We start from the raw sequence: 12,385 nt of genomic DNA on the forward strand, positions 1-12,385 counted from the left end.
ATGACCCTTTCCAAGCCCCACATCTGGCTCAGTCCCCTGGCAGGGAGCACATTGCTGGAGCTGTGCTGCCACCTGCTGTGCACTTGGGGAATTTCAACCCCACCTGTCCATGGCCAAGCTGGGGATGGGGAGCCTTCTAAAACGGTCTCCGGCCATTGCACAGAGGACTAAAATGAGTCTCAGAAAGTGGGTGAATTATTCGCCAAGGTTTTATTGTTTAGTTCAGTCACGTTCAATTCCGTGGACCACAGCCCATCAACACTGCACATGGTGGTATCTTGGCCAAGACACTGGAGTAATTTGCCATTTTCTGCCTCAGTTCATTTTACACATGAGGAAACTGAGGCAGACATGGGTGAAGTGACTCGTCCATGTTCACACAGTCAGGTTTTCCTGACTCCAGGCTCACCGCTCTATCCTCTGAGCCTTCTAGGTACCCCTACGCACCAGTATTTAAACTCGGGTCCTTGGATTGGAGGGCACTGTCCCTCTAGAAGGATTTGGGCCATCCCTGCCATAGAAGTTAGGAAGTCCTGAATTCAAATCCTGCCTCAGTCAGGAAGGGAATGGAAGTCTCTGAAGTTCATGCCCCTCACTGTGAGATTCATGTCCCCATGAGCTCTGCCCCAGGGCTTGAAGACACCTTTGAGCTGTTGGTCAGTGACCTGCCTCGGGGTCAGGGAAAGGAGCTGGGCAGGGCCATTCATCCTGGTGACCCCTTCATTATGCCTTCCTCAGAACTCTTCTCCAGCAGCTCCAGAAGCTCCAGGCCCTGGTGACGGGCAAGCTCTCCAGACCTTACAAGATGGCTGCCACCCAGACGGGGACCTGCATCATGGTGGGTAGAGCCTGCCCTTCTTTTCTGCTCCTGGGAGCATTCTTCCATTGCCTCGGGCCCTCCAACCAGAGCCAGATTTCTGTCTCCAGGTGGCAGGACAAATACCCAGAATACTGAGCGACAGGGAGGTCCCAAGGCAACTAGGAGGGAGGGGAGAAAGGGATGTTTCCAAAGATTAATGGCACATCCCTTAATGGTGGTGGTGTTACCCGTCTCCCACTGGGTCAGTGCTCCTCCTCCCTAAGGACTGTCCGGGCAAGGCCTTTCCTGAACCAGACTAAACGGGGGTCTCTTTAGAGTGAGGGTAGGCAGACCCCACACAATATTTGTGAGCCCCAGGTCAAGGGCCCCTTCCAGAGGCCATCCTCCAGGCCTTTACTTCCAACAAGCAAAACCTTAATAAATCCAGTAAACTTAATTGCCGTTTCCTCCTATCCCAGGAAAAAGTTGGAAAGTGGGTTTTTGACAAAGAGCCTCAAGCACAGGCTCCCTCCCCCATTGGTCAGACCAGCTGGGCCGGAGCCATTTTGACCCTACCAGCCACTAGTTGGACTGCCAGCCTTCCCCTGGGTCCTGCAGCTAGAATTTAAGATTATAGATTTAGGCTGGAAAAAACCTGAAAGGCCATTAAATCCAAACCTTTTCATTTATAGATGAGGAAACTGAGTCCCACAGAGGTAGAATAAATTACTTGCCAACCAGTTAGTATCTGAGACAGGATTTGAACCCAGACCTACCTGACTCCATCTAGCTGCCCCTTATCTTCCTGGGAATCTACCTGCAGGTTGCCCCACAAAGAAAACTTAGCTGACGCCTTGTCTGTCACCGGGATGTAGCTCCTCAGAAGGCCTTATTACATGGATGGCTTGGGACAAGACACCTCCTCCCTCTGGGTCTGTTTTGTTCTAATGAAATCAGTGGCCAGAGGAATACAGGCCTTCTAAAGCTATGGTCTTTAGGGCTTTTCTTTTCCAACGTTGCCCCAGCCAGTGGTCACCCCCACAGCCTCATGGATGGTGGCAGGGACACTCCCCACCCAGCTGCCCCTTCCCTGCCTGTGTTCCATCAGCTGGGCTCTAGAAGGAAGGATGGACTCCAGCCATGTGTTCTCTCATCCCCAGTGGCTTCACCTCTGCTGGCGTAGACGGTAGTTTCCTCCCCGTATCCGCCGGGGCAGCAGGAAGTCAACCCTTACCTTCTCTCTCTGCTTTCCAGGTGGTAGCACTGTGCTTTGTCCTGGTGCTGGGCTCCATCATGCCCTGCCTCCCGGAGTTCTCCTCCATGTCCCAGACGGTGAAGGAGGCTCCCCTCCCCGCTGCCAGCGTATACACGGCCAGCCAGAGTGAGTGTCCCGCCCTCCCCCACTCAGCCCATCCGTCCGGGTGGGGATGGGTCCCAAGGTCCAGTGAACAAAGTGCTCTGGTCAATAAACACTGATTAAGTGTGAGATTCATGTCCCCATGAGCTCTGCCCCAGGGCTTGAAGACACCTTTGAGCTGTTGGTCAGTGACCTGCCTCGGGGTCAGGGAAAGGAGCTGTGCAGGGCCATTCATCCTGGTGACCCCTTCATTATGCCTCCCTCAGAACTCTTCTCCAGCAGCTCCAGAAGCTCCAGGAACCTACTGAGTGCCAGGAACCATGCTAAGTTCTGGGGACACAAAGAGGCAAAGCTGGTCCCTGTTCCCCGGGATCTCATGGTCTGATGGGAGAGCCAGTAAGGGCACAAATCAGTTCTAGACTGAACAAATCAGAGATTCTTGATAGAGAGAAGACTCTATCTTAAAGGGGATGAGGAAAAGTTCCTGGGGAAGATGGGACACACTGAACAGGAGAGAAAACAGAAATAACTCAATAATTATAATGTAAGGGAAGGTTAGATGCGTGCAAGGAGGGGGAGGTCCAGATACAGTGCTTTGGGGAGTTCAAGGAGGGGGAGATAACAGGGGGAGACAGGGCTCTTCAGTAATTTGGGTGAAGAAGACCTTGGGGTTCCAGTGGACCACAAACTCAATATGAATCAATAATGTATCATGGAGACCAATGAGATCTTAAGCCATATTAAGAGAAGCATGGGGTCTGAACATGACAGGTCCCTACACTTTGTCCTGCTTAATCAATTTACAGTATTTATGGAGAATGAAACAATCCCAATGAAATAAGCTTACATTTTCATTCATTCATTCATTCATTCATTCATTCATTCATTCATTTGTTCTTGTTTGTTTGTTTATTGCTGAGGTAATTGGGGTTAAGTAATTTGTCTAGCTAGACACAGCTAGAAAGTGTTAAGCGTCTGAGGTCAGTTTTGAACTCAGGTCCTCCTGACTTCAGGGCTGGTGCTCTATCCACTGCGCCCCCTAGCTGCTTCTAAGCTTACATTCTAATGGGGGAAAAAACAACCCATGAATAGAAGTGTATAAAGTATAAATATAAATATATACAAAGTGATTATGTACAAGTGTATATAGTATAAATACAAAGTGATTATGTGTAAGTATATACTGTTTAAATATAAACAAAGTGATTAGCTATAAGTGATTACAGTAGAAATATAAACAAAGTAATTATGTATAAGCGACCAGTATAAATACAAAGTGATAATGTGTGTATATGTATGTCTATGTATAAAGAGTATAAATACAAATATACACAAAGTGACTAAATCCAGGGTAGCCTGGAGGGAAGGCACCAGAGGCTGGGGGAGCAGGAGTTTGTGTAGCAGGCGATATGTGAACTGAGTCTTAAAGAAAGAGAGAGATCCTCTGAGGTGGAAGGGAGAAGGGATGACATTCTAGACATGTGGGTGCTCTCGTGGCAAAGGCACGGAGGTGGTAGATAGAGAGTTGTGTCTCAGAAGCAGAACAAAGGTAAGGAGGGCGTGTGATGTCCAATAAGACTGAAAATACTGACTGGGGAGAGCTCGTGAAGGGCTTTCGAAGCTAAACAGAGGAATTGCTGTTTTTCCATTTTATCATCAAGGCAGTGGGGAGAGGGGAGTGAGATGGGCAGAGGCTGGAGCATTGTGTCCATTTGGGGCCCCGCATTTTTGGAAGGATGTTGATAAGCTAGAGAGCATCCAGCGGGGCTCGGGGACAACCGAATGAGAAAGGGCGTTGAGAATCTGCCATGCCGTGGAGGCTAGAGATCACCTGGGGAGGTTACAAGAGCTGTCTGCAAATACTAGAAGGGTTGGTAAGCAGGGGAAGGGGTTAGCTTTGAACTGCTTGACCCCATAGGAGCTACGATGGGAAGAAGTTATAATGTGGGCGATTTAAGCTTGATGACCCCAGAATGGACTGTTTGGAGGAAGAGCAGGTCTTAGGGGAAGGCTAGAAGACCTCGTGTTGAAAGACAGTATAGAGAGAGTTGTTGTCTGGGAATAGGCTGAACTACATGGCCTCTGAGGTCCCTTCCAACTCTAGAATTCAAGAACGCTACGGTTTTTATCCAGAAATATTAAGAGTTTATGGAGCAGCCCTGAAGACAGGAGAACTGAGTTCAAATCTGACCTCAGACGCTTAATACTTCCTGGCTGTGTGACCCTGGGCAAGTCACTTAACTCCAATTGCCTCAGCAAAAGAAAAAAAAAAAAAAGAGAGAGAGAGTTTATGGAGTAGGGGCAGCAAGGTGATTCGATGGATAGAGAGCTGGGCCTGGAGTTAGAAAGAATTCAAATATGGACTCATACAGTAGCTGTGTGACCCCAAGCAAGTCATTTAATACCGTTTGCCTCAGTTTTCTCATCTGTAAAATGAGCTAGGGAAGGAAATGGCAAAACCATTCCAGTATCTCTGCCAAGAAAATCCCGAATGGGATCACAAAGAAATCCAAGGACAGATTCTATAGCCTAAGGAACAGAATTTTAGGCAGGAAATCAGCCCCGAGTTCAAATTCTGGCTCTTTATTAACTATGCAAGCTGAGAAAACTGAGTCATGTCATCAATGAGCATTTCAGGTCACAGTCTCTGCTCTCATGTAGCTTATAGTCTAATTAGACAGCATGCAAATAACTGTACACAAACTAACCATACTCGGGATAAATTGGGAAAGATTTCCAAAGGAAAAGCTCAAGAGGTCAGAGGGCTTGGGAAAGGCTTCCTATAGAAGGCGGGGTTTTAGCTAGGACCTGAAGGAAACAGGGTAAAGACAGAAAAAGATTGGCCAGGAAGGAAGAGACCAAGGTATAAAGGCCTTTACAAGCCAAACCAAGAAGTGCATCCTGGAGATGATAGGGAGCCGCTTGAGTTTACTGTATAGGGGAGTGATATAACCAGAGGTGCACTTTAGCAACTTAAAGGAGAATGGACTGATGTGGGGAGAGCCTGGAAGCAAGCAGACCCCCCCCCCCGTAGCTATTCCAGTAGTCCAGGGGGGAGGGGATGAGGGCATAAAAGGAGGGAAGGGGTTCTCTACCAGAGCTATGGAGAAGGTGACGACTGATTGGAAGGGGAGGGAGAAGTAAGGAATCGGAATTGACACCTAGCTTGCAAGCCTGAATGGCTAAGAGATTGGTGGTACCTTCAACCCAATAGAGAGAGATAGTAGGAATAGTGGGACGGTTTTGTGGTAAAGGTGATGAGTTCAGTTTTGAACCTGTTGAGTTAAAAATGTCTATCAGACATCCAGTTTAAGATGTCCAATGGGCTGTTGGAGGTTCAAGATTGGAGGTAGAGAGAGGTTAGGGCTGGACAGATAGATCCCAGAAACATCTGCAGATAATTGAATTCATCACAGCTGACGAGACCATCAAGAGAAAGAGTATAGAAGGAGAAGAGGGTCTATGGAGCTAAGGGGATCATCGTGAGTGGATGAAGATCTAGCAAAAGATTGAGAAATGTGGGGCAGCTAGATGGTGCGATGGATAGAGGATAAGTCCTGGAATCAGGAGGATCTGAGTTCAAATGTGACCTCAGGTACTTAACATGAGCTCTGTGACTGGGTTAGTCATTTAACCCAGGTAGGGTTACCCAATTACCTCTCAAAAAAAGAAAAAGAAAACAAACAAACATAAGAGACTGAGGAGTGGTCAGATAGGTAGGAGGAGGTGGTAGAGGGTGGTAGAGTATCAAAAGTGGCAAAGGTTTCAGAGAGGTCAAGAAAGATGAGGACAGAGAAACTGACATTAAATTTAGCAATTAAGAAATAATTGTTGTTCAGTTGTTCGATTCTATCAAGATAACTCCAGGAAAATAGGGTCACAAATGAACCAGACCCAGTTTCTTAGCCACCTAGCTGCCTCCTAAGAGATCATTAGTAACTTTGAAAGGGCAGTTTGGACCAGATGATGAGGTTGGAAGTCAGACTTGAGAGAGTTAATAAGAGAGTTAGAGGAAAGAAATGAGGACCTTGATTGTAGATGGCCTTCTCATGTAGTTCAGCTATAAAAAGAAAGATATGGGACATAGCTCACAGGGATGGGCAGAATAAATGGGTTTTGTGTGTGTTTTTTGTTTTAGGAATGAAGAGACATGGACATGATAGGAAACCAGGGAAATAGCCTATAGACAGGGAATGATTGGAGATTAGTGAGAGATGGGGAATGAAAGGAGGAGGGGAGGCAACCTGTTGAAGCAGATGAAATGTCGCCAAGTTGATCCGAATATTGTCCTTTAGAAAGGGTAATAGTTTGAGATAAAGCTACTGGGATAGTTTAGAGGCAGTTTGTAGAAAGAATGTTTACATATTATTTGTTTTAAATACTTAATTCCGTAATAACTGAAGAGCCACTAATGGTTTATGAGGAGAGGAATGACTTCTGAGGATTACTGGGCTTCCCCTGAGCACAACCAAGGGGCTGCATGCTCTTCTCATTCTAGGTTCAGATCTCCTTCCAGCTTTGATAAAGTCACAGCTGAAATGAAGAAGTGGAGATATATGTATGGGGAGGGGATGCAGTGGGTAGTTTGAGGGGAATAGGAATACATCCAGAGGGCAGATGGCAGCATCCTGGCACATAGAGTAACATGGAGCTTAGCAACCATAGGAGAAATTGAAGTCAGATTCAGAATTTCCTGGGTAAAAGGGCAACTTGGATTGATTGGAAGTGGCATTTAAGCACATGTTTGGATTAAGGGGACAGAAGCAGAAGAGGAGTCAGACATGATCTGATCAAAGAAGAAAAAAAAATGAAGTCTCCAGCAATGTCACAGAAGGCAAAGGAGTGACCATTGTTATTTGGAATCAGAAGGCCTGAGCTCAATCCCTGCTCTCCTTTTCTGCCATCAACTAGCAGTGTGAACTTGGACTAGCCAGTCATTTCCCTGAGCCTGTTTCCTCACCCATAGAGAGCAGCCCCTCTGGAGGTACCCTACCCATATGGAGAAAATAAGGGAGACTACTTAGAGAATTCTAGATTTCCTCTCAGCTGTGAGTTTCAAGAAGAGTGAGTGGGTTAATAGCATCAATTGTGGCTATGGGGTCAAGGAGGATGAAGAATGAGAGAAGGTCACTGGAGAACCTCCAGAGAGCAGTTTCAGGAGAGTAATGGAAAGAGAGCCAGAGCCATCTTTAGGGTTAAGGGCTGAGTGGATGGAAAGGAAGTGGAGACAGCTGAGTAAACTCTAGTAAGAAAAGAAGGTGAGAAAAAAGGGACCAAGCAAAAGGAGACTAATGAGCCAATGCTTGAAGACAACTCTGATCTCACCCCAGGATGCCTTGGTAGCTCATGCTCGCTTACACACGGGAAACGTGGATTTTGGAATGAGCGGTTTGAACTCCCAAGAGAAGCGAGAGAAATGTGGTGCAAGGGAAAGAGAGCCTTTAATTGGGAGCCAGAGGATCTGGGTTCAAATTCCTGCTCTGTTATTCAGTATGATCTCTATTAAGTCACAATTTTAGTTTCTTCATTCATAAAAATGATAGTGTTAGACCAGATAATCTCTACCGTTCAGCCATTTTTTCAGTTGTCCCCATACTTTGTGACCCTCTTTTCCTGGAGTTTTCTTGACAGAGATACTGGAGTCATTTGTTACTTCCTTCTCTGGCTCATTTTCAGATGAGGAAACTGAGGCAAACAGTTAAGTGTCTTGCCCAGCATCACACAAGTAGGAAGTGAATGAGGCCGGATTTGAACTCCGGTCCTCCTGAATCTAAGTCTGGTTCTCCATCCCCTGTGCCACCTTGCTAGGGTGCATTCATATGCCTTCCAGCTCTGTTTTCAAGGTCTTTCTTGCACTAACATTTTATGTTTTGATAGATCACTATGGTCCATGGGGGCAGAGATTGTGTCATTTCTGTCTTTGCATCCCCTGAGCCTGCATACAGTAGGTGCATAATCAATGCTTATTGAGTGGTTGGTGGATTTCTGAGGGCCCTTCCGGCTGTGGCATTCTAGGATTCTATGGCGAAGGAAGAATGATGCTAGTGAACAGCTTGTCAGTGCCCTGGCTCTCTTGTTCAGTGTTGTTCCCTCTCCTCTGTCCCCTCCCATCCTCACTGTCTGTCTGGCAGGGCATTCACTGTGTCTTCTCGCTGTTCCTCAGTGCCATCCCGAAGCCTCCTGTTCTATGATGAGGGGGCCAGTTCTCTGGAGGATGGCTACAGCTCCCTGCTGCCCGTGGAGCCTCCAGAGGGCTGGGAGACCAAGCCAGGTATCCCTGAGGAGGAGCAGCCCCAGGATCATCTCTCTCATGGCCACCTGGCCAGCTCCCACGAGGCCACCAAGTACCTGAGCAAGTCCCAGCTGGAGGCCCCGGATGGGAACGACACCCGCCCCGACTTCATCCACCCCAAGGAGCGCTTCCACGAGAGGTCGGTGATCAAGGCCCTGGGGTCTTTAGAACAGAACAGTTTCGGGGGGGTCCAATAAGAGCTCAGAACAAGGCCACTGGCTGCCTGCTCATCGTATCTCAGACCCCCCCAAAAGCCATCCTAATTCACTTGTTCTAAATATTGGGCAAGTCACTGTCTCTGTGAGCCCCCATTTCCTTATCTGTAAATGGAGTTCATCGTACTTTCATAACCGACCTCAGAGAGTTGTTATGGAGGAAACGATCAGGTGCCGTCCGGGTGTCAATATTATAATTATTATTAACCTCAGCAAAAGGGCATCAGCACCGAGACCCAGCACTAACTATCCATTCCCCCCCCTTTCTTGCTTTTTCCTCCAGAGAGACACATCCGAACGGCACCACCACGTACTTGTAGCGCCCACCAGAGCCCAGGATACCGCCTGGACCCCAAGCCACTCAGAAGAAGGGGACCTTCCTCAACCTTCCCAATCCGATCCATATCCCTACCCACAACCAGCCCTTCCTTCTCTTCCCTGGTGGGGCTCGCCCGCCCCAGGCAGGAGACTCTGGAAGGATGGCACTGAGGGTGGGCAGGGGAGAGGGAGAAGAAGAAGGAGAAGGGGAGCCCTCATCTTCTCTCTCTTCCCGTCCTGGCCTTAGAACACGTCACTCCTCCCAATGCCCCCTCATCCTCTCCTAGGTGGGGGTCCTCTCTCACCCATCACCACTACATTTGAACTGTCCACTAGTTGGGAGCTCTCCATTTCTCTCTTCCCTCCATCCCTGGCTCACCTAGGATGTTCCCTTCCCCCTAACCCCAAGGACCTGTCCTTAGGGTCAGAGGGGATGGACATAACCCCCCCTTGTGGGGCTGGATTGTACATAGACACCATCACCACACTCCCCAGCCCCCTCCCGCTCCATTCTAGTTCCTCTGGGCCCTCTGGGTAGAAGGGAGTTGGAGAACCTCCATCCCTTCCATCTCCGAGGCCATTTTCTCTCATAGGGGAGGTCCCCAAATCCATGGGGGCACCCGGAGAGTCTGCCCTGGCCTTGGAGATGCGATGGGACAAGACAGTTCCCTCCCTGCCCCTCAGCGCCCCTGCAGCCTCCTGGGGAACTCTTGGGCAAAGCTTTCTTTGAATTAGAGGGAACTTTCCCTAGGACTTCTCCTGACCCCTCCCCCTTCCTTCCTTCCTTAGCCCTCCTTCCCAGAGACCACTGGGCTGCCCTCCTAATCTTCCCCTCGATCTAACAACCACTGTGCCATCCGAGTTCCCTTATCCCCATCCTCCCAGGACAGGGGTCAGGCCAGGCCCCACTGCCCCCCACTACTGTACAGAGACCAAGAGCAGAAATTGTTTGTAAATAATGAACCTTATTTTTTATTACTGCCAATTCCCTAAGATATTGTATTTTAGAAGCCACCCCCCCATGCCCCATTTCCTCCCTATCCCTTTTTTTCCCCATTTTGTATTTTATGAAGTTAGTGCGGGCTTAGCAACCCCTTCCTTCCTGGAGCCTGGGGGGAGGGGGACACTCTCCCCTCTCCCCCTTCCCCTGGCCTCCCCATGCTGCCCAGCTGCTGGGCTTTTTCAGTCGCCTCCCTCCTCACTCCATCAGCCGAGCGCACGCTTTAGAGAAGCAAAATTAAAACAAAAAAAAAAAGATTCAGCATCAACCTCTCGCTCACGTGCCTTTCTCCCTTTGGGATCGTTGTGGGAGGTGGGGGAGAAAGGGTAATAAGAAGGGGTACTTCTTTCTGCTGGGGAGCAGCCTTTGCTCAAGCCCGCCTCCGCTGAATTCATCCAGCTCCAGGCCCAGTCCTGCCATACCCAGGCTGCCCCCAGGACCGTCCAGGCTAGCTGTAGACAGTACAGAACCATTGCAGTCAGTATCCCTATTATGCTGGTTAACCTCCTATAAGCAACTAATTAAAACCACTGTGGTAAGGGGGGAAATATTCATTATGCATTTATTAAGCACCTACTATATGCCAGGTACTGGAAAAAAGTTAAAAAAAAAAATAGAATAATCCCTGAACTCAAGGAACTTATCCCTTTTTCTGGAGAGGAAATAACAAGTTCCCAGATACATAGATAAACGATACAAAGTCATTTCTAGGTGGGGGAGGGCTCCCTGGGAGGGGAGCAGGAAATGTTTGGTGTAGGAGGTGTCCAGCTGAGCTTCATGGGGAGGTGAGCCCTGCAGGAGGTAAGTCCCATTTGGAAGACAGCCTGGACAAAGGCCGGTGGGGCAGGAGATCGAACGTCATGTACAGGGAACAAGTTGTTGAGGTTGGCAGGAATGTGATGTGCGTGAGGGGGAGATGAGGGACAAATGGGCTCTAATGAAAGGGTGGAGCCAGACGGTGAAGGGCTTTAAATGCCAACCAGAAAGGCTGGCATTTCAGCTGAGAGCCTATGGGCAACCGTCAGGACTTCCAGAGGGACAGAGTGATGTGTTCAACCTGGTTCCACTTAGTCCATACCCAACCTTGATCATGTGGTCTGGATAGGATGTCAGAGGCCTTGGTTTCCAATCCTGCAAGTCACTGCACCTTAAGGGACTACAGGACTCTCAGGGCCAGAATTCCCTACTTATTATGTTTACAAGTGGCCGTGGCTGAAGTTTGCCTCAGTTACATACAAAGCATACAGCCAGCTCGGGGGCTGGCAACACCCATCCTGGGATCAGCACTTGACATCAGAATGATTTGATTCCCTGGACTTCTAACCCTTGGCTGCCCTGACCTCTGAGGCCGAATTCCTCCCTCCCACTTCACCTCCTGAGCACCATGACCCATGGCCTCCCAGTGTGGATCTCTGAGCCCTTGATTTATATCAGATGTCAGTTGCCCAATTCTTTCCCATCCTGCTGCTGCTGCCTGGTGTGATGGGGAACTTAATTACACAAAGAATCTTTGTAAAAAAAAAAAAAAAAAATTAGCTTGAAAAATCAAAGATTTGGGGGAAGAGAGAAATATTTTAAAATTATTTTAATTTTTATTTTAAATTGGATTTATTTAAATTACTTTTTAAAAAAATACTTAGTAAATGATGTATACAAAGATGGAATAGATCAGGAAGGAAGGAAACAAGCATTTATTAAGTATCCACTGCAGTGCTAGCCACTGGGCAAGTATAGATAGCATGGACAGAGGGCTTTTCCTTCCTGGGGTGTCCCTTGTACCAAGAGAATCACAGGCTGGCTCTAAAAACAACTTTTTAAAAACTGTCCATTGGGGAAAGGGAACCCCTCTTTCCTCCCCACCCCAAGCCTTCAGGAAGAGACTGGAGAGAAACATATTCTTACATTTAAAAGGATCCTCAGGAAGATTGAGCCATCTCACCTGGTTGTGTGTTTCCCAGACCTGGAGATCTTGGCAGCCACAGGCCAGTAATGTTGTCTGCTGGGTTCTTGTCAAAACACACATGTCCAGTGAGATCATCGGGCCAGAGGTTCAGAGCTAGAAAGGATGCAGAGGTCACCCAGTTAACCCCTTCATCTTATAGATAGGTCTGCCAGAGATTTATGAACCAGAGTCAGAAAGCCCTTAGATACTTTGTGACATTTAACCTTTCCTAACCCACTTTTCTCATCTGTAAAATGGGAGAGATACTAGGTTCCCTCTTATCCCCATATATGCTTCCCAGGATTGTTGTAGAGATACTTTGTGGCATTTAACCTTTCCTACCCCACTTTTCTCATCTGTAAAATGGGAGTCATACTAGGTTCCCTCTTATCCCCATAATATGATTGTTGTAAGACTCCAATGAGACGAGGCACTTTGCCAATCTCCAAGCTTTACGTCAAC

The 12,385-nt window shown here is 48.0% G+C and overlaps 1 protein-coding gene across 1 annotated transcript in view; it reads left to right on the forward strand.

Annotated features, from left to right (window-relative positions):
- Positions 1-10,249, forward strand: part of CREB3L1 (cAMP responsive element binding protein 3 like 1) — a 53,637-nt gene extending 43,388 nt beyond the window's left edge. Inside the window, exons 9-12 of the mRNA XM_074276742.1 lie at positions 739-838; positions 2,054-2,180; positions 8,320-8,587; positions 8,947-10,249. Of these exons, the coding sequence (XP_074132843.1) occupies positions 739-838; positions 2,054-2,180; positions 8,320-8,587; positions 8,947-8,983 (532 nt within the window). The 3' untranslated portion in view covers positions 8,984-10,249. The remainder of the gene's footprint in view (positions 1-738; positions 839-2,053; positions 2,181-8,319; positions 8,588-8,946) is intronic.
- The last annotated feature ends 2,136 nt before the right edge of the window (positions 10,250-12,385 follow it).

The sequence above is a fragment of the Sminthopsis crassicaudata genome, chromosome 6 (assembly GCF_048593235.1).
Source record: "Sminthopsis crassicaudata isolate SCR6 chromosome 6, ASM4859323v1, whole genome shotgun sequence".
Taxonomy (NCBI): Eukaryota; Metazoa; Chordata; class Mammalia; order Dasyuromorphia; family Dasyuridae; genus Sminthopsis; species Sminthopsis crassicaudata.